The following is a 26268-nucleotide window of genomic DNA, read 5'->3' as shown; positions in this document are numbered from 1 at the left end:
GGCAGCGGCTGGCAGTGAAAGGTTAAGAGGAGAATGTTTGTTGTCAAAGATTCTATTTTTCCTTTCAAGCATTCGACTCTTTAGGGTGTGGGCTCTGCAATGGTGCTGGACGATGGCACCTTCTTGCAGTGTCCGAGAATCTTACGCCATACATGCAAGTTATACAGCTCGTACGCTCCTTAAGCGTTCACTCAGATTCCTGATTGCGATTACTAAAAGAAGGGCCACCACGATCAGGTAACAATTAGGCTTGTACATGAGGCTCCAACGTACGTACCGGTCCACCTAACTTCACTTTCATTGGCATATCCGGCAGCGTCTCTGATCTTCGATCGGTGACGTAGGAATGAAGCTCCCTTCTCTAATTTTCGCATTGCGAGATACTAGCATCACGATTTCAGTTGCGCATTCTCTGACGCTGATCACATTTCCTTCCTGCTTGCTACACGCCGAGGTTTCTGAAGCTAAGGTCAAACCACGAAGTTAGTGGTGTTGAATAGGGGAGAACGCAAGTGAATGTTCTCAATCTTCTTCACTACTTCCTCGATGCTCTTATATGCTCCCCAAGCCGCACAATGCTCAGCTCGGAGGTCAGATCGTTCATCACGTTGATTTCTTGGCCTAGATATACATTGCTGCAGTATTTGCATATATTCGCTCCCTTGAACGTGAGTGGGGCATCAGAAACCCATCCATTCCTTGTGAACATCTTCTTGTCCAGGTTCACCTGGAGACTGATCTTTCTACACGTTTCATTAAATTCGATAAGCATTTGTTCCACGTGATTGATATTTTTTATCAGAACGATGCAATCAGCCATACGAAGATGGTGTGAATGTCTGCCGTCAACTTCCACTCGCGTTATCCCATTCCTCGCATCGCGTTCTCGAGAGTGGCACTGAATATTTTGAGTTGAGTTGAGCTACAGTTTGAGCTTGAAACTGGGTCACCCTCACGAACCCGTCTCTTCTCGTTGATTGTGACATTATTGTATAATGGGGGAATTTTGGTCGTTGAATTACTATACAACTCACGAAATATCTTTATCTATGGAGTAGAGACACTTTGATTGTCCAAGGGCTCCATACCGCTTCAGTCGCAACTAAATCGAAAGCCTTCATCAAGTTGATGCGAGTGAGACACGACATTTTTACTCTCGCCTACGCCTTTGAGTTTTTTTTTTGAGACGTTGTGTATGTGGTCAGTTGTACTGATAGAAAGAACATAAAATGAAGGACAGCCATGGGAGCAAGCAGTTTTTCGAAAAGGATACGAAAGGGCAGTACAACTGACCATATACACAACTTTATCTTTGGAGTAGAGACACTTTGATTGTCCAAGGGCTTCATGACCGCTTCAGTCGCAACTAAATCGAAAGCCTTCTTCAAGTTGATGCGAGTGAGACACGGCATTTCTACTCTCACCTACGTCTTTGAGTTTTTTTTTTTTGAGACGTTGTGTATGTGGTCAGTTGTACTGCCCTTTCGTACCCTTTTCGAAAAACTGCTTGCTCCCATGGCTGTCCTTCATTTTATGTTCTTTCTATCATGTTTTTTGGATTACTCTTGTGAAGAGCTTGTAGATGGCAGACAGTAGGCAGAGTGTGCGATAGGCTCCGGTATCATGTGGATCTCCATTCTTATACATCAGCACGGTTTTGCTGGTTTTTCACTGCTTAAAGACCTTGCATTCCAAAAGATGACGAGTGAATAGCTTCCCCAGGGTGTTCATGAGGACCGGCGGTAGCTTCTTCGGATGTTTAGACTTGATGCTGTCGAGACCGGATGAAGTACGATCCTTCAACGACATGGTGTCATTTCGGAGTTCGGAAGGGAAGACCTCTGGAATGGCATCTTCTCTCAGATCGTGAGCAAGTAACTGGCTGTCGACGGAACGACGACGAGTAGAATTCGTGAGTGAACTTCTCCATCCCCTTCACGATGCTGTAGTTGTGCCGTCTGAGTTCCGTTGAGTAGTTATTTTTGTTTTACGATTGGCGAAGTTCCGACGGGCGTTGCGAATGCTCTTACGCGCCTCTGCTTCTTCAGCTAACACTTCTGCTCTTCCCTTTTTGAGGTCTTATTTTATTGTCTCTCTGCAAAGCCTTGCGAGCACGGACGTTAGTTCTTGGTTGCATGCGGCTCGTGCAGCTCCACGCTGGCGTATTAGCTCTAGAGTTTTCGGAGACAGACGTCTCTTGATAGTTTTAAAACTCTTTGCCTTCCTTGTATAGTCGTGAAGATGCTCTACTAGCCGATCATGTTCGTAGTCGTTGTTGCCCATGATGGTATCTTTCTAAAAGCAGGAAAGCGGTGCGAAGGGGTCCCAGTCGACGATAGTTCTTGAAGTTTGCTTTGTAAGCTTTGTGGGTTTCTCTTCTCTTCGGGTGAAGATGTGAGGAACATCCTCCTCGAAGGAGGCGATGGTCGGATCTCGTATAACACTTTGATACAACAGCGACATCCATCAGGAAAAACCTTTTACTGACGATGATGTGGTCAATTTCATTATGGAACCATCTATCAGGTGACTTTCAAGTCCAGCTTTGAGAGGAAGACTTCTGAAAATGCGAAATGTTCCCATGGATGGGATTACTCGTAATTATAAACTCGGAAAGCCTCTCTCCCTGCTCATTCTACTGAAGGACGCGAGCTACGCTGTGAAGTTCTTAAGGCGTTCTTGTGGGGGCAATTTTAGCGTTGAAATCACCAACTCTGGCCTTGCGGAAGGTACGATCTTCTGTGTAGAACTTCTCCAGTTCCATATGAAAAGCTATGATTGTGTGATCCTCTGTGGAACTTTCTCACTAACTTCACCAACTCCTCTACTGTTGCATATTCCTGAGAACAGCTCTTCTCCAGTATCATGGCGTGACGTGGCGTTCACTTGGTGGTGTCGTCTCGTCTTGATCAGTGCGATGACGTTCGTCAATTATACTTCCCTGACTTGCATCACCAGATCTTCAGTGGTCGCATCCGATGCAAGCGTTCTTAAGTACAAATAATCATCCTAGTCCTTTTCCATTCCGGTAGCTCCGATGACTCCTGCAACCTGTCCTTCCTGACGTTAGCGTACCCGGCTTTTCTTCGGAATCAGGAGACTCTCTCTTACTACTGCGTTTTGCATATAATTTTAAAATCCATGGGCAAGTTGCACACCTCTAGTCTCATGAGATTTTTTATAACGTCTCATCCTCCCGTTGTGGACTTGAAGCTTATCTGTTGGATGCGACTTCGAACCGCCCTCTTGCACCTCCCAGTCACTTGTTTGCAGAATTTTGGCCGGACCGACGTGCATGCAATAGCATTATGAGCCGATTCTAGCGCAGCAGAAACAGGGAGTCCATCTCAAGATACCTGCATCTCAGGGCAGGCCCAAGGTCTCTTTTGGTCCGCGATTGGCTAATCCTATCCGCCACCTAGAGACGCACCACCTAACCTCGCGAATAACCAGATGTGAAGTGCGAAAGTTCGACTTTCCTTGAATCTTGGCATAGAGATTGCAACTTGCAACATTAGAAAAGTTGTAACCGGATGTGATCCCTCTAGTGAGAGTGATCCGTTGGTCGCTAAAGGTAGTGAAACTATTGAAAAGAAATTCCGATTTTCAAACACCAAGATTTTCATCTCTTTGACCTTTAAGCTACTTATAAGAGCTCAACTTTCTTAGTCAAACTAGAATCCACATATTTTTCTTTCAACAAGAAACAGTTCTTTATTTATTCATTTGGTTCTTACTTATTCGAAGTGAGAATCGAACTGTCCCTGAGAAATGCGTCCGAATCGATAAGAACATTCATTCCTTGCTAATGAATAACAAATATAGTTCAACAAGTATATACGCTTAAAACGAGCTTTTCTCATCATTTGACGCATAATTATGATACCTTCTGCTTCATTCTGTCCACTTGCTGACATGCACTAATTCTAATAAGGTTGATAAGTCAGAAGGAAAGCTGCACTTGATCTACGTTCTTGAGCCTTCCTTACCCACTGAAAGTCTTTCCTGAACCTTTGTGAAAGTCTCCGTTCTCCCTCTATCCACCTACAATTCGCTGCTTGCACAGTTTTCGTCTCTATGCCGCTTTTCTTTTCCACACTCTATTATCACCGCAGCATCACCACAAAAACCTCCGCAAATTGGGGCTAGAACTCTCTTTGATCGTATATTCTTTAGTTCTTTTCTAATCTTCTCATAATTCAATCCGCCTTAAATGTCTCCAACATCCATGCTACGCAAATATATGTTTATGTCCTGAGGACGCCCTTACAACCAAAAACTCGAAACACGAAAATCACTTGTTTCCAGATTTTTAAGCACGTTCTTCATGTGTTACTGCTGCAGAAATGAGCAACTACAACGAAATTAAGGAGCAGAACAACTGTGGGTTTTTTCAATTATTTCTTTTACAAAAAATGAAAATATAGGGTTACTAGAAATAACAATAGCAAAATACTAGAAGACTGATTGAAAAAAAGCTGAACACAAGGGTAATACCGTTGACTCGCTGTTCCGGAGTACAGGGTTGACGTCATTACAAACAGAACAAGTCGATTTATTGATTTTTGTTACGTTCGATATTTCTATCAAGAGAAAGTAGAAGGAAATCACATGATTATGACTTTAACTTTTATATAAAGCTACTTGACTTGCAATAGCAATCACCCTGCTACATACATGTAGCTGTACAAATCTTAAGAGCATGCATTTTCTAAATAGTCTGATTTTAGTGATCCTCTCAGCGCTTCCGTCACCACCTGAGCGCAAGATATCAAGAATTTCACTGAGAAAAACGTCCGGCATTGGCGAGGACTACGTCGACGGTGATTTGACGAGCTGAACCACTTTTTGCTTCTTTATTACTCGTATTAATATTGGTAGTCGCGGTAATCGCGTCAGCAAAATTGCTAGTATCACCACTATTTTCACTATTATTATCGCTAAAATTATCAGTGTTAGTATCAGTATTTGTTCAGAGGGAGAATTCAGCATTCTATTCGGTTCAGCTTGTTCTGGTGTTGCAGCACTTCCTGTCATCATTGTTATTTTTGCAGTGATCGTCGACCCTTTTCCCGCTCTTCCCATCAACATCCGTGTTCCGTCGCTTCGAAAGAAATCAGCGGATGATGAAACGCAAAGCACAACGAACATCCACAAGAAATATGTAACAGCAGACATTGAACTGATTCGTGTTTCTTCTGTGGCTATGGGAAAAACCTAGAAAATTGTAACATTAAAACTTGCAACATGAGAAACTTTTCTTCTCATCTTCAGCTAAAGACGGTATTTCTAGAATAAACGGAAGGGTCTCTTTTGACATAAGCAAATTTCTTCGTCTAATTCTAACTGCCGTTTGTTACTTAGCTTTATTAATTCTCTTTCTGGAAGCGAGCTGAGAAAATCAGCGTTTTTTCTAAAAGCTTTCCTATTCTTGCGATTCTATGATAGGACATGCCAGTTTCTGGAAGGGCAAAACAAATAAGTTTACAAGAACCAGCTCTCGATATGATAGCAATAACAAAAAGTGTTTTCTGAGAAAGCAGGGCACAACTCAGATACTGATTTCTTCTACTTCACAATTTGAAAAGGGTTTCTATTTCTTTTACTCATACTGATGTTGCGGAAAGTGTTAACAAAATAAAGAAGTAGACAAGGGGATTTTAGACGATCTCAAGCTGAATATATGAAAGTGCTGACCAATAATATACCGTTTTTCTCGTTCTCTTTCCGGAAATTTCACTCGTGACCACTATTCTTTTGTTCAGACAGAAGGAGACCGACTGAAACAATGGGAAAAACTGGAGGTGTTGCCTGATACAGCTGCGACAGCCGCACTGGCGCAACTAGTGTTAGCTCGAAAGGAATCGATAAAACCGGACACCTCCGGGACGAAAAAGGTTCGTGCAGAGGAAACTAGAAAGGAATCCATTCTGATTGCTGACTGCTCTGATCATTAGAGTAGCAGTGAAGGATCCTGGAGAAGTGGTAGGATGGAGATGCTTGTTCTGTTCCCTTGGATTTGTGGGACAGCTATCGTAATCGGTATTTCCTGGTGTTCAGAGATATGGGAGATGAACTTAGCTATCTTTTGCCCAGATACCCCCGAAGAAATCTTCTTAGATGTCAAAGAAATTAAAGACAAATAAGACATTTTTCCACTCTTTTTTCTTAAACTGTAATGGGTTTGTCGAGAAAAAGAAATCTTTGCATTCAGGAATTGGTATATAATCAGAACAATTCTTTTAAAAGCGCTTGAGACAGGACCATTTTTAGTGGCTTTTTAAAAATAAAACTTCAGTTCCTTTCAATAAAGGGAAGCACAAGTTTTGTCCTTGAATTTTTTAAAAGGTTCTGCGTAGCACTTTATCTTTTAAATTATATCGAGTTTTCTTCAACCATTTCGTTGTCTTCCCACTAAAATGAGTGAAACATGAGTTTGTTTCTTCTTTTTGGACAAGATAGCGCCTTAATCTTTTTTAATGTTCAGACATTCATTCCGATGAAACGTAACTTGAAAAGAACAACATCCTTGGATTGGTCGGGAAAATTATTCGTCGTGGTAGTTTTTAATTTGGCTTTACATTTTTAGAATTCATCCAGAATTGATCACTAGATAAAAATAACTGCGGCTTTTTGCAGCCAGCCAAACCAAAACTGCGATTCACTTCACAAATGAATTGTCAAGAATTGTCAGTCAACGTCAGCAACATTGACACTGCGAAAGAGGTATCTGCATGACAAGGATTATTCTTTTTCTAGGAATTTAACGTCCGCCATCATGCCTCTAAACGAAAGCGTATGATGGGAACCGTCAGGCAACCCGCCACGTCTCAATCTTCACTCATCCGCGCACTTACTATTCTTCATACAAGAGTTTGCTCGAAATGTACTAAGTTGTGGATAAGGATAAAGGGTGAAGTGTGTGGGGTTAATCAATCCCCTAGGAATGTGTCAATATGAAAAAAAATAGTTGCAGAAAAAGAATTTTCCCATACATAATGCAAACATATCCCTTCTAATCGTGTTTGAGAATACCCTACATTCGTTTATATTGAAGCGAATATTTGGCCATGCGAAACATTATTCGCATTCACAAATGCATTTTGAAGCTTTTTTTGAAACTTGTCTACCATTTGTTCACTTCATTTGTCTAGTCACAAAATGAAAAATGCCGTTCACAATCACAAAGACTGATCCACAAAAACTTAAAAAAAAATGATTATAGGCATTACCCCACGAATCTGAGGTGGTTCGGATTTCAGGTGGAGTATTCGTATACGGGATGGGAGACTATGGAGAGGTGGGTGATTCCGTCCATTTCTTGCTAATTGGCATAAAAAACGGCCCCCAAGATGCGGCGCGTGCACAAAGGTGGTGCGCTCCAATCGAACTCAATGTAGAAAGCAGCGCACCAGAAAGCTCGAAGCCGTATCTTACGGTTAGTTTTTTTTTACCGAAATTAGGAAAAAATAGGCGGAATCACCCTTCTCTTCCTAATCTAGGATCCGATAAACGAATGCTCCACCTGAAGTCCGTACCAATTCAGATTCGTGGGGTGATGCCTTTAAGATGAAGGATAAAGGATAAAGTTTCTGGCGCTGATCAATCCGCTTGGGATGCGCCCCCACGTTCACTTCAACTCAGAATCGTTTGAGGTTTACGAACGTGTATCTGGCCTATGCAATGACTTGCGGTGGCTAGCCGATGTGTCAAGTCAGTGTTTTTATCCTCCCATCCAAGTCTGGTACTACTTTATCGAGCCCGGAGGAATGAAAGGCTTGGTGAGCACTAGGGCGAATTCGAACCTTCTGCTCGATCATGCAGACAGCGGAACTTACTAGTGGGGCGCTACATCCGCCCCACTAACTTGTGCTAGCTTAATTATTCATTTTTCTCGTCTTTTGCTTCTACCTCACAACGAAAAATTGAGGCGATTGGAGACAATCCTCTCTCTGGGACTTTCACTTTATGAGGGATATCTTGCTAAATTTGGTCATCTCAGGGTAGGCTTCGCATACTTGATTTAATAGGAGAGCTGCTACTGTCGTCTGATGCGGTTGTCCGCATCTTCGTCGTCGAGGCGGGTGTCGTCGAATGCAGCTCTATCCAAACCTTCTCAATTTACAGCAAGAGCTTGCACAGAATCCATACATTCATTACTGTTTCATATCGTGGTGGCTAGAATTGGCGTCTCGCACGAACCGCCAATTGACACCGAGTGACCCGAGTACCTTAGATCGACAATGTCAGTTCAACGTAGCGAAATGGAGAGCTGTAGCCAAAAATTCCACGCTCCCTCTAATAGTTTATTTGGCATATTTTGGCTGGACATTGCCAATTTGCTGGACAACAGCACCCATCTGCAATACCTGGGCAACTTCCGCCATATAACTGTGCTGGCATATCCCCAGAGTGTACTCTCAAATGCGTTATTGCATTTAGTACAAGCAGAACCACCGCATCCAGCTAGCAATCAAACTCGTATACGAAGCTCCGGGCTCCCCTAATTATCAAAGCCTGTGAAAGAAAATTAGATGTGAAGTTGAACAAATAAAATCAAGTGCGGTACACTCTGTGTATTGAAAGCTATTTCAAAAGAAAAAATCAAAAAACAAAATTTTTTTGGGAAATGCTTTGATTCTTGCACTTATTCTCCACCACTCTTCGCGGACTAAATCAGAAATCGAAAACGAGTAATCAGACGTGGAGGGGCGATTAGTGGCTCCAGGTTCTTTCAACATTTTTTTTTTCGAGACTTAGCACTGTGGTTATCTTGTGGTAGTAAACTGTTGCACTAGACTTTGTTGAAAACATTATTTGAATTCTTTCTAAGAAAACACTTCTTTGCACCATTCTTATAGGCACCTTAAATGGCATATTTCTAGGATTTGAGAACGGTATCGGCTACTCTCGAAAAACAGACGGCTGGCAAAGTGTTGCAGAAGTTACCGAAAGAGTTGTCAGTCCCGAAGGTTACTTGTGGTTTCAGTGTTTTCTTTTGGTTCCTTGGAAAAAAAAATTGATCAGTGTGCTACAGAAAACTATAACTCTTTACGTTTAGTTTTGCCATTATCCAACATAAAATTCATTCATATTAAAATGAATCCAAAGGTAGCAATTTCTAGAGAAATTTTCGTGTAAGAAGACAGTATCAGTAAGTAAGAAATGTTCTGATATTCAGCTAGTTCACGATAGATTTCCAGGGATTTGGTATAAATGACTCACACTGTTTCCATCTGTTTCAGGAGAATCGCTGCCATGAACTGGAACTAACCTCGAGAACGACTGAGATGGGATCGCGGAGCGTTCCTAATTCCCCTACAACCGTCAAGCCGCATCTCCTCCTTCCTGAAGTTCCACATGAGTCACCAATTTGTACGAGGAAACTCACGCCAATGCCACGAGATCTGCACCCTCCACACCTGACCAAGCCGGTAGGATTACCTGGAAAGTCCAAGTCCTCCTCTCTTGATTTCTCTTCCTTCACTTCTTACAAAATCTGGATTTGAAAGTCATGCACTTTCATCTTCCTCGATAACAATGGTTCTCGAACTCCTTCATGCAATTTTGTGTATATTTTTTTAAATATTTTTTTTCATATTTCCAAAAGGGAAGATTCTACAGTAACCCATTGTAAAGAAATGTTCTGATATTTAGCTAGTTTATGATGGATTTAAGTGGATTTACCGACTTCATTCGTGGCAAATCTATTCAGCAGTTGAGGGAACATGTGTTCGCATTTGAGTCATTTTCGCAAAGTGCTCACTTTTGCTTGATTTATAACCGCTGTTGTAGGTTGTAGTTCATTTTGGGACGCAAATAGTTCAACTTAGGTACTACTGTGGTTGTCCCAGATACGTAAACTCGCAACATATTTCATGTCTAGTCCTTCTCCCATATAGCAGGATCTTCTTGATTTTTTTCTTCAATTCCAACTAGCACCAGGTTCACCCCTAAAACTTTTCAACTCCCTGGATTCGCTACATGGACACCTGCAGGGTTTCGCAGTTGGAAGCTTAACGTGTACGTAGTTCCTCCGCTTCTGCTCGGCTCATTTCGAATTAATCTCTTCACCCACATTTTTCTCTTGTCATGTGTTGCAGACTCTCTGCACTCCTCACTTTCGAGGTTGGTCCTTGTCCGTCGCTTGATTCCCCTTTGAGTCCTCAAGTCAGATCGATACGCCAATCATTACTATACACATCCATTGTCTTTTGACGTCTCTGGTATTTTTGCTTATTAGCTCTTCCTGAAATCCATTTTCAAATTCGTTCTAGGCTGTCCTGCTCAATATGAACAGAAAAATTGATCTACTATTCCTCTTTTCTATTGAAAGTTTACAACTAGACATAAAAATAAATTAATTTCGCAAGGGATTTATATTCACATAAACGAGGATATTGAAAACTTTGAAAACGAAGCTTCTTAAAAAAAGAATGACTTAAAACAGTCAAGAAGAAAGTGAAATTTATTAATACTGAAATATATAAATAAATATGGGTAAATGGGAAAATCTCAAAATGGTAAGAAACTCAGAGTAAGATTCAAAATTTCCATAAATTGAAATAATCGTTCCAAAGTCTCATTACTTTCGAATATTCGTTAGTCTAATCAACGGCAAGAAAATCTTTCTAGAGAATCAGACACTATAAACTTATTCGTAAACAATAAACTTTCTTGCGCATAACTTAAAGTTTAGAAGAAAGAGAAGTTAAAATAGATCTCTCACCTATTTTCTTCTCTTAAACTTCGAAAATTTTTGAATTTCGAAGTTTTGAATATTCGATTTTGAATAATTTGAATAAAATTGATTTTTTTCGACTAACCAAATTTCGAATGGCTTTGATTTTTACGGAAATCAATAATGCATCAGTGTCGTGCATGACATTATGTCTACAGCGATTTTGCACTTAATCGACTTCGCTGTTCCCTGAGTATCCTAGGGCCTTACAGATTCGCTATGCCCTTTTCGAGCCTGTAAACTGGATTTACGACAACTGTCGCGATGATGTGGAATTCGACGAGAAAGTGCGTTCCTAGCCACTTTCTTTAACGCGATTTTCGTGAGTTGCGGTTGTTTTGATACCAACTCGCGTACGGGGTGTTGAAGCTCCGAGTTGACTTTTTCTGCTTTGCTGGAGTAAACGTTGCTACAAATATTGCTTACGTGACTGTTTTCAAGAGGAGATTGAACCTTATATTTCTTTTTTCTATTCGGGTCATTTTCCATTCCTCTCCTTTGAAGTACTTCTACCTTACGAAAGAAAAACTTTGTATCTTTCGATTGTTTCTAGTGGCACGCCGTACTTGAAGCTAATCATCGTTTCCAACATTCAATTCACCAACATCAACCGAAGGCACCACCGATTTCTCCACCTGTGGCACATTCAGGGCGCAGACATTCGTTTGACAGGTGTGTCCGCTTTTGCAAGGTGATCCTTGGTAGCTGTGAGGGTTCTGCGGGCCTAAAATATAAAGAAATATTGCGAAGAACTGTCGTAGTTACGCATTATAGTACACCCAACATTTGCCTTTTGCATTTTTAGTCCACTATATTCTTTAGTAGACCTCATGGGTTACTACCCTTCATGCAAACCAAGGTGGACTTTTTTTCTTTCTAAAACTCGATGAAAGTTCTGAGTGGTAACCTGTAAAGAGATCAACACGTGCCCAATCAAAAACATTAACCATTACCTTTTAAGAACCCACCTCCTCTCTTCTTTTCCGACTTTTCAGAAATTTCAGACCCATCGGATTTGCTAAGAGAACAATCAACCGAACAGCGCACTATTTTGTTCAAATTCTCAGGGATTGGGTGAGTTCTTCGCCCACTTTTATACACCACTGCTCCTCAGGTACTACGTTTTGTTCTTTGAAATTGGTGTTGTTGATTGGTTTGTTCAGAGTTGTTTGGCTTTGTTTATCGTTGACTTCGCAGACGTCAAATGGACAACAAAATGTAGTTTCGTTAAAGAATGTCTTATAATGTATCTTACTCCATGATATGAAATACACGCTATGTACATACATCACATGCTATGTACATACATTTTCCTGCAGACGAATATTCAGATAATTTATAAGCAGAGGATGCTTAAAGGTATGAGAAAACCGACTGTTTTGGCTGATTTGTGGATTTGGCTCTCCAACACGCCGGCTCGAGCACTTTGAAAACGGCGAGGGATCAAACTGTTCAATACAAATAGTAGTAAAATGGAGTCCTTCTAGTCTGAATGAAAATCGTGACTGACTGCCGAGTCGTGAACACATTTCTCTAGGCCTTCTTTTCCTAAGGTAAATTCGCTTCTGCTTCAACTTAACCTCCTTTCTTACTGTCTCATTGCGCGCACCCTTTTAACCCATTTTTACTGCTAGCAGAGCGGATTCGGCTAGAATCTCAGCTTATTCTAGCATGCCCGTTGCTAGCCATGCTCTAGCCCGTTTACATTGTGTTCATTAGTCACCCGCTGCTACTGATGTTAAATTGTCGAAGCTCAGGAAGTCTGCTGCTATTTTGCTCGCTTATAATTCACCTTGGGAGATGAACTTACTCTTGAATACACAAACATTTGCTGGTTAATATCAAGATGCCATCATCGTGAATTCTTCGACAGTTCTGATCTGTTCCTTGTGTGGATTAGTGTGCGAGGCTTTAATAATGAAATAAGAACGGATTAGGTCGAATATCATCGTTTGTCGTCTATGTTTTACAAAATAAAAAGCCTGGTCACCTGCACAGTCATCAGATGCGTACAAATAGCTTACAACATGCTAAATATGTATACACTAGACGTAGTCTAAATAAGTAGAGTTCGCGTTTTTTTGTTTAAAATAATACTTCAGATAATAAGGTGAGATAAAATAAACACAATTCTGAATTTTTTCTAATCCTCTACGTAAAACAATGTTTACTGTTATATTTGATAGTGTATTTATGTTTTCTTGTTATGCCAACGAGGTTTAAGTGAAACTTTTTTATTGGCCTGACGTTTCGACAAACTCGTCTTTATCAAAGGCCTGAAAAAGTGGTTCGAGGTCTCTGATGCCATGCATATCCCATCAAACTCCTCCTCTCTTCTCGCCAAGTCTCGATGTTGTTCTAAGTACGCCGCGCAAGACCTTCAAAGGAAAACAAACTGACCACCGCGTTCTTAAAGATTGTCACAAAGGCGAGTGAGATCTACGCACTGTGCATTGTGCATTCCATCATGCTGAACGTGCGTATCAAGGAACATTTGGCTGGTAAAAAGCGAGGGAGTTCGATGACACCGTTAGGGTGCCACAAGAATAAGAAGCATGATGCGAATGAGTTTGAAGTAAAATGTACGATACTAGCGCGAGAGAAAGAAATATCTGCTAGGAAGACATTGGACGCATTCTGGATTTCGGTCAGGAATCCGCCCATGAATAACAAAAATGAGTGCTTATCAACTACCAATGACTTCTTGCCGTTCGTAACACTCTGTGAGCTATAAAACTGTTCCACATGCAGTTCCTTAACGCTATCCGGAGTACTTAAGCATGCTACACAGTGCGTAGATATTCGCCTTGGTGACAATCTGTAAGAACGCGGTGGTTTATTAGTCGGTGAGAATGTTTTTCCTTTGAAGGTCTTGGGGTACTTGAAACAATATCGAGGCTTGGCGAGAAGAAAGGAGGAGTTTGATGGGATATCCATGGCATCAAAGACCTCGAACCATTTTCAAGCTTTTGATAAAGACGAGTCTGTCGAGACGTCAGGCCAATAAAAAAAGTTTCACCTTTCAAACGCCGAGGTTTCAAGAAGAGAGGGCTTGGAGAGTTTTACATTTGATTTACTTATTTCACTTAGTGAACACTGGTCTTGCGCATTGATCTTTGACTAACCGTAATTCGCTAATTGAAGTTGTCCAACCTTCAATAGAACTAGGTACCTCTTTCAGAGGTAGGCCTCGTGCTTCCTTGTAGAAATGGTACAATTTTAAAGGTAGCGTATCGTATTACGAGATGTAGAGTGGAAACCTCACGGAAAAGATAGAGCTCGAGGTGGATAGACGCACGCTGTCATTTCACTAAGTTTCACTAATCATCCTAAAAATAACAGCGACGGAAACGACGTTCGTTTCTCACCAGCCTATTCAAAGCAAACTATTGAATAAGCTGCTGAAAAAAACGTCACGTGTAGAAAAGTGGCGTGTTCTAACGTATCTCGTAGGAACAAACGTCGTTATCATCCCGTTTTTCATGAAGATTAGGAGGAATTGAATCGGGCCAGGCCACTCAAACTCTACATTTTCCTTCAGGTGTCCACACTGCGTCAATTTTGTGATGCGCTGCCTTTAAATTTTGGTTTGTTTAGATTGTCGCATATACGCCAACTTTTGCGCACCCAGCCCTCAACAATCCAAAAAGAAACCGAAGAAAAAATAAAAAATGGCCTTCAATCAGGTCTTATGGGTTTTTTAGCCATTTACATAGTTAGTTAGTTAGCAGGTGAGGTAAAACTCGCGGATCAACAAAAAGGTAACAACTCAGTATTAAAAAAAATAAATAAGAGTGGACCTGTGCACTATTTTTACTTCCACATCTACTGAAGATGTACTAATACGGAACAGACTATTGAATTACTTGGCTTAAAAAATGAACCCTAAAGCCTTGCCCGTCAGTTGTCTAGAGACTGCGCCGGACGGAACTCGTATCAGATCATCCATTTCACGCTCGAAAAAAGGACTTGTTGGGAGTTAGCGAACTCTTGGCTGCACAGATCCAAAGGGGCTATGCTTCTAAGTCTCTTCAGAGGCCATCCCCCATCCTTACTAAACCGAGGTGCTAGGCACTCCTTTTTCCACAACTCATCCCAATCAGCCCAAACAAGAATAATAAAGCCGCCAAAACATAAAGAATTACCGAAATATGTGAGACAAAATGTGCTTGATCAAGTCTGCAAAGATCTGCGATATAAAGACAGAAAAGTTGGAACAGTGTAACTAAATATTTATTTTCATGTAGTAACCGGACATCATGAGAAAAGGTCAAATGCTAACCAAATGTAATTTTACGAAGTAAAACTGTGACTTCGTTCCACTGTCTCAAATGAGCCCGATGCGACGACCTTCAGCTCTTCTTCCTTTGGTCTTAGCAGATGTAATTTCTCAAACCTGCTTCCTCGTTCAGCCAACTGAATTGGAGGCGAGAATGAATTTTGATACTGGGTTCGGTTTCTTCTTCGTGACTCAACCATGAGAAGTCTGGACCTCACTAATACGTCCGCTTGAGTGCACCAGCAATGAAAAAAAGTAACATTATCGTACAGAGATTAGTCATGATACTGTGATATCACTCCTGGATTAGTCGAAAAGAAAACGTTCCTCTTTTTGACGGTACTTTGCTTACGGCTAGGTGAAATCTGTGTGGCAGTGCTCTAGAACTCCAAGAATCGCTTATATTTCTTCTTTTCAAGTTCATACCTCACTAAAACTTAGCTCCAACACAGCCTCGACTTGTTTAGAGAAACCTGTAGTCCTTATGACATGAAGCGAATTTGCTGAGATGTGTGATCACTGCATCAGTGATTTTTCTGGTCGCAACAGCATATCTCGCACCTGCAGGCATGCGAGCTACGTAAAACGTATTGTAACGATGACGATGCGACGTGTTCCCGACGAGGACTATCACAAAGCTCCCTCTACACTCCTTTCTTACTTCTCCACAAAGTTTTTTTTTCTAGTTTCTTTTTCGTTTAATAGTGTATGAGCAGGCTACGTTGTTTAAAAAAATCATATTTCATTAGTTTTATAGTTTGTCTTGCTCCTACGGCGCCTTTTAAACTTAAATTATCGGGATTCAATTTCTGCCTCACTTTTTTTCGTGCAGTTGTGCACGATTCTCATTTTCCGCAGTCGTAATCCGAAGAGAGCCCTTTAGTTCAGGAACTTCTATTGATCTCAATGCATCTCTTCGAAGACTTCAGTTTGCAGGATTTATTTTGTGTACAACGTTACCTAGTTAGCTTTATTCTAGGATCTTACTGTGGCTCCAATTACAAAAAACCCTAATAATGCACATGGCCCTTAGTGTCTCTGTCATACTGTAGAAGCATCTCGATAAACGCCTTCAGATAACTAAAGAAAAACTCCCATTCTCTGCAATTACACTTTTTTCCATTGAAAATTACCAGTCGAGTTCTTTGACATTGGTTCATTTGCAGGTCCTGATTTGTTGCTTCTGTGATTTCTTGCCATTTTTGTGTGTTTGGAATGTTCCCGTCGACTCCTTTACTTCCTAAATCTACTTTCCATTCGCTGCTTCATTGAATTGTTGTTGCATTTGCGAACTCTGGAAATCCCTATATAATTCTTGAAGTTCTTGAAGTACTGAAATTCGACTTTTCAAGTATCATTACTCAAACTAAGCAAAAATGCGCACTCCGTTAACCTTTTTCTTTTAATTACGCAGCGTTATTTCTGTTTTCTTTCATATAATATAAAATCGGCTGTATTGAATTTGCATTCTTCTTCGTAACACACATTTTCTTTTATATCCTCTGGACACGTTAGAATTTCGAAGTGTAAGTACCACAGCGCTCTCTGCGCTGCTTTTTGAGATCCATAAGGAATTAAAAAAGCATATCTTTTCTTCCCTCCATTTTCAATTCCTAAGATCAATTTCAAGCAAGATGAAACAGATTATTTCTAGCGGTGTACTCTCTATTAATTCTCAGCGCATTTTGCAACTAAAGAGAGCAGGAAATTAATGCGCAAACCTGGAAGCATTTCGTACCCTTTACGGATTGCTTTTCGTTCTCTCGAAGACACTTTTCGGAGAGAAAAATCGTTTTCCTTATTGGAAGTTTTACTTCCTTGTTGTGCAGTAGATTCGTCCTCCTCATTTTCGCCGAATTTGATAAGTTGCATATGTCCTCTGCCGAAAATTACATTTTCTGCTGTGATAACACTAGAAGTAACTCTTTAGTTACCTCGTATGTAACTCGAAGGTTTTTGTCTGACTTCCTATGCTTGGAAAAACAAATCTATAAGTGTTGATAATTCCCTAAATTCAGCTGCAAGATCCTTGGAAATAATATCCCATTTATTGCAACTACCATCTATACGGCCACGTAATTCGCTAAGGCGGCAATTTTAATGGCTGTTCTCGCAGAATCCCTAGATAAACAAATGAACAACAATGAAGACATTCATCTTGCACGCCGCCGGCACCATTATTTGACCTCTCGCTCATCGTTCAAACATTTCACACACGTTGTTCTTTGCTGCAATGAATTTAAGTCTTTGCAAGTCGTTTTTCTTTCACCTTATGAGTTTGCCGGCTCTATTTATATCTGTAGTCTATACTGTTGCCTGGAACAGTTCCTTAGGACCTTGATCATACAACTTTTTACAGCATTTTTTTCTACCACATGGTTTCACTTCCTGGGACGACAAGTCTACTGAACGTGAAGAGAGCATTCTTCATGCGGATTCATCGACTCGATTAACGATTTCATCAATTTTATTGGGTTTTGTGACTTTTCCTTACGTCCAGATTTTTTCCTTTCATCCTTCTCTATCTTGTTTTAATTAAAGGCATCACCCCACGAATCTGAGGTGGTACGGATTTCAGGTGGAGTATTCGTATACGGAATCGTAGATTATAGAGAGAGAGAGAGAGAGAGAGAGAGAGGGGGTGGGGGTGATTCCGTCCACTTCTTGCTAAAAAAAAACGGTTCGGAAGATGCGGCGCGTGCACAGGGCTGGCGCGCTCCAATCGAACTTGCTGTAGAAAATATTGTACCGGAACGCTCGAAGCCGTATCTTCCGGGCCGTTTTCTACGGCAATTAGGAAGAAATGAACGGAATCACCCTTCTCCCAATAATCTACGATTCCATATACGAATGCCGGAAATCCGTACCACTCCAGATTCGTGGGGTGATGCCTTTAAAGTCAGCGGGAATACTCACGTGAAATGCATACACGTGGACACGAAAATAATGACCGTACTGCACAAAACATCGCCCTTATCGACTTATTGATCCTCTGACAGTAACAATTGTAACATTTCCGACCAGCGTAGGTGGTCTCTCTCGGAAAAATGAGACCTGGAGCAGAATTTTGTTTTCACATAACTTTTTTCTTTTTCAAACTCTTCAACAGTGTATGCCCGCAGTTTAATGAAATTCACCTTGATCACCTTGACTCCCGTTGTTCTTCGAACTGGTCGAGGGGGCGCCAGTGATCCTCCCATTTGTCCCGATCGCGTGCCAAAGTTTTCCAATGGTTTCTCATTGTGCGTGCGACACGAAGAGCATCGAATTTTTCTTTCAAGGACTTCGTGAAGAAATCTGACCATCAGGTCGGCGGTCTTCCTGTAGTGCGCTTAATATCGTGGGGAACCCAGTCGCTCACGTCCCTGGTCCAACGGTTGTCGTTAAAGCGCATCACGTGTTCAGCCCCCTTACTTTGCTGTACTTACCAAATGCTGCGGCGTCTCTGATCCTCGACCGCTGACGTAGGGAAGAACTTCGAATCTCGTCCCTCACTTCTGTGAAGTGGGATACTCCTAGCATCAATCTCTCAATTGCGCGTTAAATCACACTCACCGCATTTTCTTTCTGCTTGCGAAGTGCCCAAGTTTGTGAAGCATGGGTCAAAGGAGGAACTACGGTGGTGTTGAAGAAGTAAGTACAGAGCCGGGTGTTCCTTATCTTCTTCACTACATTCTTGATGCTCTTATACGCTTTCCAAGCCGCTCGTTTCCTCCTGCTCAGCTCGAGGTCAGGTCGTTCTTCATGTTTAATTCCTGACACAGATAAACATGGCTGGTGGATTCGGATATGTTCGTTCCGTTGATCCGTTGAGCGTGAGTGGAGCATCCGAGACCCACCTTTTACGCATAAACATCGCCTTCTGCAGATTCAGCTGAAGACCGAAACATCCACATGTTTCGCCGAACTCGGTCAGCATTTGTTCCGCTTGGTTGATGCTAGGTGTTACCTGAACTGTATAATCAGCAAAGGGTAAATGTTGTAGTTGACGACTATCAACCTTCACTCCTGTGTCGTCCCATTCCAAATTTCGATATTCCCGTGGAATGGCGAAGTTCGGGTTGTGAAGTAACTGAACAACTCTCGAAGTAGCTCTATGTACTGAGTAGGGACACCCTGGTTGTCCAAGGTCTCCATGACCGCTTCTGCCCCAACTGAGTCAAAGGCTTTCTTTAAACCGATAAAAGTGAGACAAAGCGGCATTATGTACTCTCGCGATACCTCGATGAGTTTGGAAATAGTGTGAATTTGGTCAATCGTGCTGAATCCCTTTCGAAACCCTGCTTGCTCACATGGCTGTCCTTCATCCAAGACTTCTTCAATCCTATTAAGGATCACTCTTGTAAAGAGCTTGTAGATGACGGACAGTAAGCAGATTGGGCGATAGTTACCGATGTCATGTGAATCTCTCTTCTTATACAACAACACGGTCTTGTTAGTCTTTCACTGTTTAGGAACCTTGCATTCCGTAAGGTAACGTGAAAAGATCCCTTTAGAATGACATGTTTGGCTTTTTTTCAGATGGTGGGGAGGCAAGTGGACTTGGCTGTCGAATAGATCATAATAAAAGTCGTGGGTGATTTTCTCCATCTCTCTTCTCGATGCTGCAGTTGTTTCTTCTAGAGTCCGGAAAGCAGTCATTGTTATTTTACGATTTGAGAAGTTCCGACGGGCGTAGCGAATGCTCTTCCTCGTCTTTGCAGCTTCAGCCAGCACTACAGCTCCTCTCTCGTTGAAGCCTTCCTCTATCGCCCTTCGCAAAGCTTTGCAAGCTCGGACGGGAGATCTTGGTTGCCTGCAGCTCGTGCAGCTTCACGCTAACGTATCCGCTCTAGAGTTTCCGAAGTCACGCGTCTCTTCGTGGTTTTGAAACTTCGCTTTCCTCGCACAGTCGCGAAGATATTCCACAGGCCATTCATATTCGTCGTCGATGTTGTCCATGATCGTATCTTCCCAAAAGCCGGAAAGCGAAGCGAAGAGCTCCCAGTCTATGATGGTTCTGGGAGTTCGCTTAGTGAACGTCGCGGCTTTTTCTCCGCTCTGTGTGAAAGAAAATCTTCCTCGATGATCGGATCCCGTATAAAACTTTGTACAACAACGGCATCATTCAGGCAGAATCTTTTACTGATGGTGACATGGTCAATTTCACTATGGTACCCTCCACCGGGTGACTCCCACGTCCAGCGTAGAGAGGAGGGCTTCTGGGATTGCGGGTTCCCATGGATAGTCTTAGTCGTCGTGATAAACTCGGAAAGTCTCTCCCCTGTTCGTTCCAATGTAGGTCGTGAGTCCCGATGTGAAGTTACTCAGGCCTTCTTCTGTTGAACATCTTGCCGTTAAAATCACCAAGAATGACCTTGTAGAAAGTGTGGTCTTCTCTGTAGAGCTTTTCTAGGTCCACATAGAAAGCTTCTACTTTTTTTTCTTTGTAGCATGATGTTGGAGCGTAAGCGACGAAGATTGTCAATGCTGGCGTTGGACCATATCTTCTCATCCGCAGACATCCGTTTCGGAAAGTAAGTTGTTCGAAAGAGTCGATGTTCCTTGCCATACTCGTGTTTACGAGGACGCCAACTCCACTAGCTCCTCTACTTTTTCAAGTTCAATCACAGTTTCAGTCACAAGTTCCTAAGAACAGTTCTTCTCCAGTACCATACACGGTGTTCAGTGGGTGGCGTCGTCTCGTCTCGGTCAGTCCGATGATGTCGCACTTTAACATCCCAGCTTGCATCATCAGATCTTCAACGGCCGATGCAAACGTACTGGCGTTGTAAGTACAGATAGTCATTCTTGTCCTATTCCGTTTTGGTAGAATAGATGACTCCTGCAACTCCGTCCTTCCTGGCGCTACTGTACCAATCTCTCCTCTGGAATCAGGAGACTCTTTCTTATTACTGTAAAATGCGTAAAATTTTAAAACCCTTGGGCAGGTTGCAAGCCTCCAGTCCCATAACTTTTTGGGAGAACGTTGCGTTCTCCCGAAGTGGACAGGTGGAGCTTATTTGTTAGAAGGGACTCCAAACCGCCTCCCTTGCAACTCTTGGTAACTTGAATGCAGGCCTTTCGCCGACCGACGTGCGGGTTACAAGGATTTTATGAGTCCTGGGACAGCAGAAAGAAGGAATCCATCTTCTGAATCCATCTGCGTCTCAAGGCAGGCACAAGGTCGCTTTTGGTCCGCGATTAGCCCGATATCAACCACCCGGGGACGCGCCACGTGCCCTCGCGATCAACCGGCTGCGGTCCATCCAGTGAGGAAGATCCGTGGTTAGTGAAATAATTATCAGATTATCATAAAATGCAACCCGCTAAAGGAGCTCTAGTGTTACACCTGCTTGTTCGAGATGAGACATGTGTTATGATTCCTAGAAGAATCCTTCCTGGAAAATGTTCCCTTAGGGGGAATCTCTGAAGGTATTTTTTATAAGAACATCTCTTGAGCTTTCTCTAGTACTTTCTCCTTTTTTTTTCTAAGTTTCTACTCGTCTCCGCGTGTTCTTGCTTTATCTCATTTATCCTGCAACTTCGTTTATTAATATCATTTATTCTCTCCATTCATATTTTTAGAGCATTGGCGTTCTGCCGTAGATCTTCACCTCACTGAATGTATTTATACTACACAAAACATTGGTATTATTTTAGAGGCTTATGAGACCTCGCGTTTTTTTTCCATCGGTTCATAGAGCTTCTTTGATTCAGATTTAACCTCTACCTATTCAAGCCGAGCGGTAATATGTTCTCTAAGGCAGATAAGTTGGTCATACTTGCTCGGTTACCAAGGCTTCTACTCTTTTATCCGGGTATTCTCTCTCTGTCCACTATTCCACTATTCGCTATATCCAAAATTTTGGTATAGACACGATAGTACCTCCCTTAAGTTGACAGTATCAATTTGATTCTTTCTCAGCTCCGAAGTACAAACTGTTTTTGAGATCTTTTGTTCAGGAAAATTCCGTTTTGCAGAAATCCATTCTAACTCACAATTATTGAAACAAGTAAATATTAGTAAATAGTAAAAAACTAGTAATTTTCCATCAGCATTTTTCCTGCTACATGCCTAGCGCAACCGTTAGGTGTTATGTTACAACTGATTTCTAACATCAGTTTTTCCCCCATGTTTTCTTCTTTTTTCAAGTTCGTCAAACAAAGGTTCTTAGCATTTACATACACCTCACTGTTTCACCTTCACAATGGGTTGCTCTCCTTCTGTTAATTTTTCTTCCATTTCAAGACTAAAAAAAGAAACTTAGTGGTTACTAACTAACTGACTAACTCAGTCACGAATGAGCAGTGTTTTCCTTGCACCATTATTTGTTTATCCCTTAGAAAACGAATTTCACGAATTTCGGTAGATATTCTGCAATTGTTTCTCTCGCACTTGAATTGGTGGACGGGGCACCCAATCAATCCCCAACACTTTTTCTGTCCTCTTGTCTGGTTTGAAAAGTGTTTGGATAGTCTCTATGCCGTCTAAAGGAGTTTCAAAAAAGGTATCCACGCAACCATGCACAACTTGCAATCTGATTGCCCTGAATGTTCTTCTCGAAAATAGTGGAGAAACGCTCGGTGCATGTTCGTGGTAACTCTACTTCACTGTGTTTGAGCAGTTGGTCGCACAACAATACGTGAATCCGCGAAGAAAACATCATCGAATACTTCCGAATCTTCTTCTGAAAGACGAATATTCGTGTTCCTATCAAGGAACAACTAGTGTGTGTAATCTTTCACTATTCCGTCAACAACTCTGTTCGTCCTTCTTCCATGCTTAGGAACGTGCTCGTCGATCGTATACGTTACATCGGTTTGAAGCTCGTTGTTCGAGGATTTGCATCGGTGTCTTCGCAGAGCTCCTGGTTGAAGAAATATCCCGGTCAATACGACAGCCTATTTTCAGTCGTTCTTTTTGAGGTGAATATGTTCACAGGCAATTAGACTCTGCGAACAATCCTGTTCCCTTTCAAGAGACCACATCTTATGCGAACCGGTCGTCCCCACTCTTCTCCATCACAATGATCCAATGAATCTATAATTTCTGCTCGTATTACGAAGTTTGTTTGATGTTACCATTGCATTAAGTGTTCTGTTTCGGTTTACCTACAGTTATGGACTACGTTCTTTTCATTTCTTTTCTTACTTATGCCATTTAACCATCTTACTCTGCTCGCTTTCACTCTACTTCCATACCTTCTAAATTTTTTTCTCAGAAGGTATTTCGTATATCCCAACTTTCAGTGATATCTTACTCTTTACTGTTTAATCCATACAATTTCTTCACTAACGTACTTGTTAATATGATGTTATTCTAATATTTCATTCTTCTTTTTCTTATATGGTATGTATGCAAGTGATTTTCCTTACTGAACCCTTAACTACCGAATAATTCCATTCCCTCGTCCTAGCTCAAATTATGAAAAGGAATTCCAAATAAAAAAAAAATCGTTTCCTCTTTCCTCTACACTTAAATTAATTAATATGCGGTAGTTTTGATACACAAAATAAAGCCAGTATATCAAACATTCCAAGAAATAATTTGGAGGTCATCAACAAATAATCTACTTCAAGTTTTTTCTTCGGACTGCATGAAATACATCCTTCCTAATCTAAATGCATGATAGCTAGCTGTACTCCTCAATAATTTGTAAAAAAAAAACGACCTGGGAAATACGAAAACATGAAAAAATCCAAAAAAAAAAGAAAGTGAAAGGAAAGAATTCTCCAAATAGAAGAAAAGCACAGAGGAGCACACGCATGGTCGTCTAATAAGCTAGCAGACAATAGCTGGAATGAGTTAGACCTGCAACAGTGTTGTAAAAATGTGTCAGTGTAACTATGGGCGTGAACGATGAAAAATGAAAAGAGAACGAGTTCCTCTCAACACATGTAGAGCACTTGAACCTACATAATTCGATCTTCTTCTCGAATGTGCTCATCTTAACTTGATTACACGGTTTCGCTTGGATTCGCAATTCAAGACTTTCGTTCCTCAGCGTTTGCAGGCCTTATTCGTATAATGTGGGTTCATTCTAATCACATTATTTATTCTCTCACTCGTTCATTCATTTATTCATTCGCTCATTCATTCTCTCATTCACTGTAGCTGGTACTAATAATAATACCACAAAAATTGCACTTCCCAGATTCACTACGCTTTATTCTACGAGGGGCAAATAAGCATTAATTTTGCATCATTAATTGCATAATTAATTTTGGTTCTGCGCAAGTTTTTGTTTCCTCACAACTACTCTCCTTCCTTGCTCAAAATCTGCACAAGCGAAGTTTCCCTGCCCAACCTACTTATTTCTTCCTACATCTTTGCAGGACCCAACACTTAGTAAGCGATCTTTGTCGGCACCTTTAAATTACTTATGGTCTACAGTGCGGCTGAGATCACTTCGCTTCTTTACTGCTGTACTTGCTTCTTCCTCATTATTCCCCCGCACGCATTAGCTAATGGTCTTCCTTTCAACTCTGATCAGATATTGCATCCACACAGTTGAGCACGATTCGCTGTGACTGCAACTCATTCCGAATCGGTACTCCCTTATTTGAAGCAATAGCAGCTGAGACTTCTTCTCATTGTATAGGTAGACACCGTGAAACTGAAAAAAATATATTTATAATATCTAAAAACATTCTGAATGAATTCGACAGAAAGCATTTTGCTGTAGAAACTCTTCGTCCTTTAATGACTCAGTGATGTAACTTCCCAAGGAAATGTTCTCTCAAATTGTTTTGGTCAATGACCCAAATCCTCATTCTCCTCCTTCTCACTACCATTCGAGGAAGTCACAAGGGAAGAAAACCACGTCTATCGATCTTTTCACCGTCCTATTCGTTTGCCATTCGTATTTTTTCAGAATCTGGACACATTGTATGAAGTCTCTAGGCTTTCAAGAGAATTCTAAGTTCTCCTTTTCGTGCTCTGCGAAATCTTGGACATCGGGGAAAATGCTAATTGTCCTTCTACACTCGCTTATAGCTGCGTGTCTTGAAATTTTTATGTTTCCACTTCAAAGAGCTTACTCTGCATTCTTCTACTTTTTTGGCACTTCGCAAATGTTTTTTGTTTAATGCAAAAATATTTAATATCTGATTATTAAAACTTTTATTATAGCCGACAGATATTTGGTTGCACCACATCACATATGTTCTGCTGTTGTTTTTCACTATTTTGCTGAAGCATTTATGTAAGAAGCTCATAATATAATATTTGTATAATATATTAACCTTGGGACTTCAAAAAATGTTTCCAGAGCACCCGTCATGGTCTGTGAGCTCGCAATTGAACGCATTTTGCTAGGTCATTGTTATCTGCCTCAAATTTCTCCATTGTGAAAATAGTTTTTTTGCCTGATCCGTAATGGAAAAACCTTCGACTCTTTTCTACACCTCTCCGCAAAGACTTTTCACTTTATCAATTATTACACGACTGTTCATCTTCGTCAAGCAGTTCGTAATTGATTAAAAACTTTTATTTAGAAAGGCAAGAATAAAGAGCAAGATAAGTGTGAAGATGAGTAGAGAATTTCTATATAGAATATAGATCTATGGAAGGACAAGGAACTGCGCAAGTGCAGCGCAAAACGCTTTGCAAGGTGTCGACGAGGACAAAAAACTCGCTTAACTATTCTAATTTGACCTCTCTAGCGGAGAATTGTAGGCTTATCCGTTGAAAGAACTTTATTTTCCTTAGCACAATCATCAAGTCCTTGTGAAATTCGCCTATTATCGCTCAATGATCATACCTTTCTGGAATAAAAGGAGGAGGATACCAATTGTTGCACCCACTTACTCAATCGGCGAGCTCGTATCATCGCTCGCATCTTACTTCTACTCACATCTTCGATGAGACGTCTCGTCCTCGAGTAGAGCTCTGTATAATCTTCTCTATCTACCAGGAGACCTAACATCAAAGGCATCACCCCATGAATCTGACGTGGTACAGATTTCAGGTGGAGTGACGAATACTCCACCTGAAATCCGTACCACCTCAGATTCGTGGGGTGTTGCCTTTAATTCAATTCATTCGTCATTGTTTCATAGACTCGGTGTCTCGCTCGAACTGGTTTCAACCCAAGAAACCAACCGAGTGACCCAGGAACCTCATTTCGACGTCCGACGGTTCAGCATAACGAAACGGAGAGTCGTTGCCAGAAGATCTTTCCTCTCTCTATTTGTTATATTCGATTCGGAGTTGGCAATGTGCTGCACGAGAGCAATTTTCGCAATATCTGGGCACAAGCCATAC

At 41.3% G+C, this 26268-nt stretch overlaps 4 protein-coding genes across 6 annotated transcripts; 1 reads left to right on the top strand and 3 right to left on the bottom strand.

Moving 5' to 3' along the window:
• Positions 1-1668: 1668 nt before the first annotated feature.
• RB195_014026 (uncharacterized protein) lies at positions 1669-2283 on the bottom strand (the record flags this gene model as incomplete). Its single annotated transcript, XM_064204116.1, has 2 exons — positions 1669-1933; positions 2120-2283. 2 exons carry the CDS (start codon positions 2281-2283, stop codon positions 1669-1671), a joined length of 429 nt encoding a protein of 142 aa, XP_064059997.1.
• A 2063-nt stretch (positions 2284-4346) lies between these two features.
• On the top strand, positions 4347-12003 carry RB195_014025 (uncharacterized protein; the record flags this gene model as incomplete). 2 transcript variants are annotated; one of them, XM_064204114.1, is made up of 12 exons in its annotated part: positions 4347-4383; positions 4731-4823; positions 5055-5164; positions 5766-5897; positions 6488-6559; positions 6640-6726; positions 8886-8972; positions 9246-9434; positions 10954-11028; positions 11295-11413; positions 11746-11815; positions 11905-12003. In XM_064204114.1, 12 exons carry the CDS (start codon positions 4347-4349, stop codon positions 12001-12003), a joined length of 1170 nt encoding a protein of 389 aa, XP_064059996.1. The 2 variants fall into 2 exon arrangements, with proteins under 2 accessions (XP_064059996.1, XP_064059995.1); XM_064204115.1 differs by lacking the exon at positions 10954-11028.
• A 3031-nt stretch (positions 12004-15034) lies between these two features.
• On the bottom strand, positions 15035-20808 carry RB195_014023 (uncharacterized protein; the record flags this gene model as incomplete). Of its 2 annotated transcripts, XM_064204111.1 has the most annotated exons (7): positions 15035-15227; positions 15494-15581; positions 16742-16932; positions 18860-18969; positions 19021-19092; positions 19242-19344; positions 19843-19961. In XM_064204111.1, the coding sequence occupies 7 exons, from the start codon at positions 19959-19961 to the stop codon at positions 15035-15037; spliced, it is 876 nt and encodes a 291-aa protein (XP_064059994.1). The 2 variants fall into 2 exon arrangements, with proteins under 2 accessions (XP_064059994.1, XP_064059992.1); XM_064204112.1 differs by lacking the exons at positions 15035-15227; positions 15494-15581; positions 16742-16932 and adding an exon at positions 20673-20808 and having other exon boundaries at positions 18769-19092; positions 19161-19344; positions 19843-20008.
• Positions 20323-20571, bottom strand: RB195_014024 (uncharacterized protein; the record flags this gene model as incomplete). Its single annotated transcript, XM_064204113.1, has 1 exon — positions 20323-20571. One exon carries the CDS (start codon positions 20569-20571, stop codon positions 20323-20325), a length of 249 nt encoding a protein of 82 aa, XP_064059993.1.
• Positions 20809-26268: the final 5460 nt, after the last annotated feature.

This window comes from Necator americanus, chromosome V (assembly GCF_031761385.1).
Source record: "Necator americanus strain Aroian chromosome V, whole genome shotgun sequence".
Taxonomy (NCBI): domain Eukaryota; kingdom Metazoa; phylum Nematoda; class Chromadorea; order Rhabditida; family Ancylostomatidae; genus Necator; species Necator americanus.
Note: the sequence above shows the minus strand (reverse complement) of the source record. Positions and strands in the feature narration are given on the sequence as shown.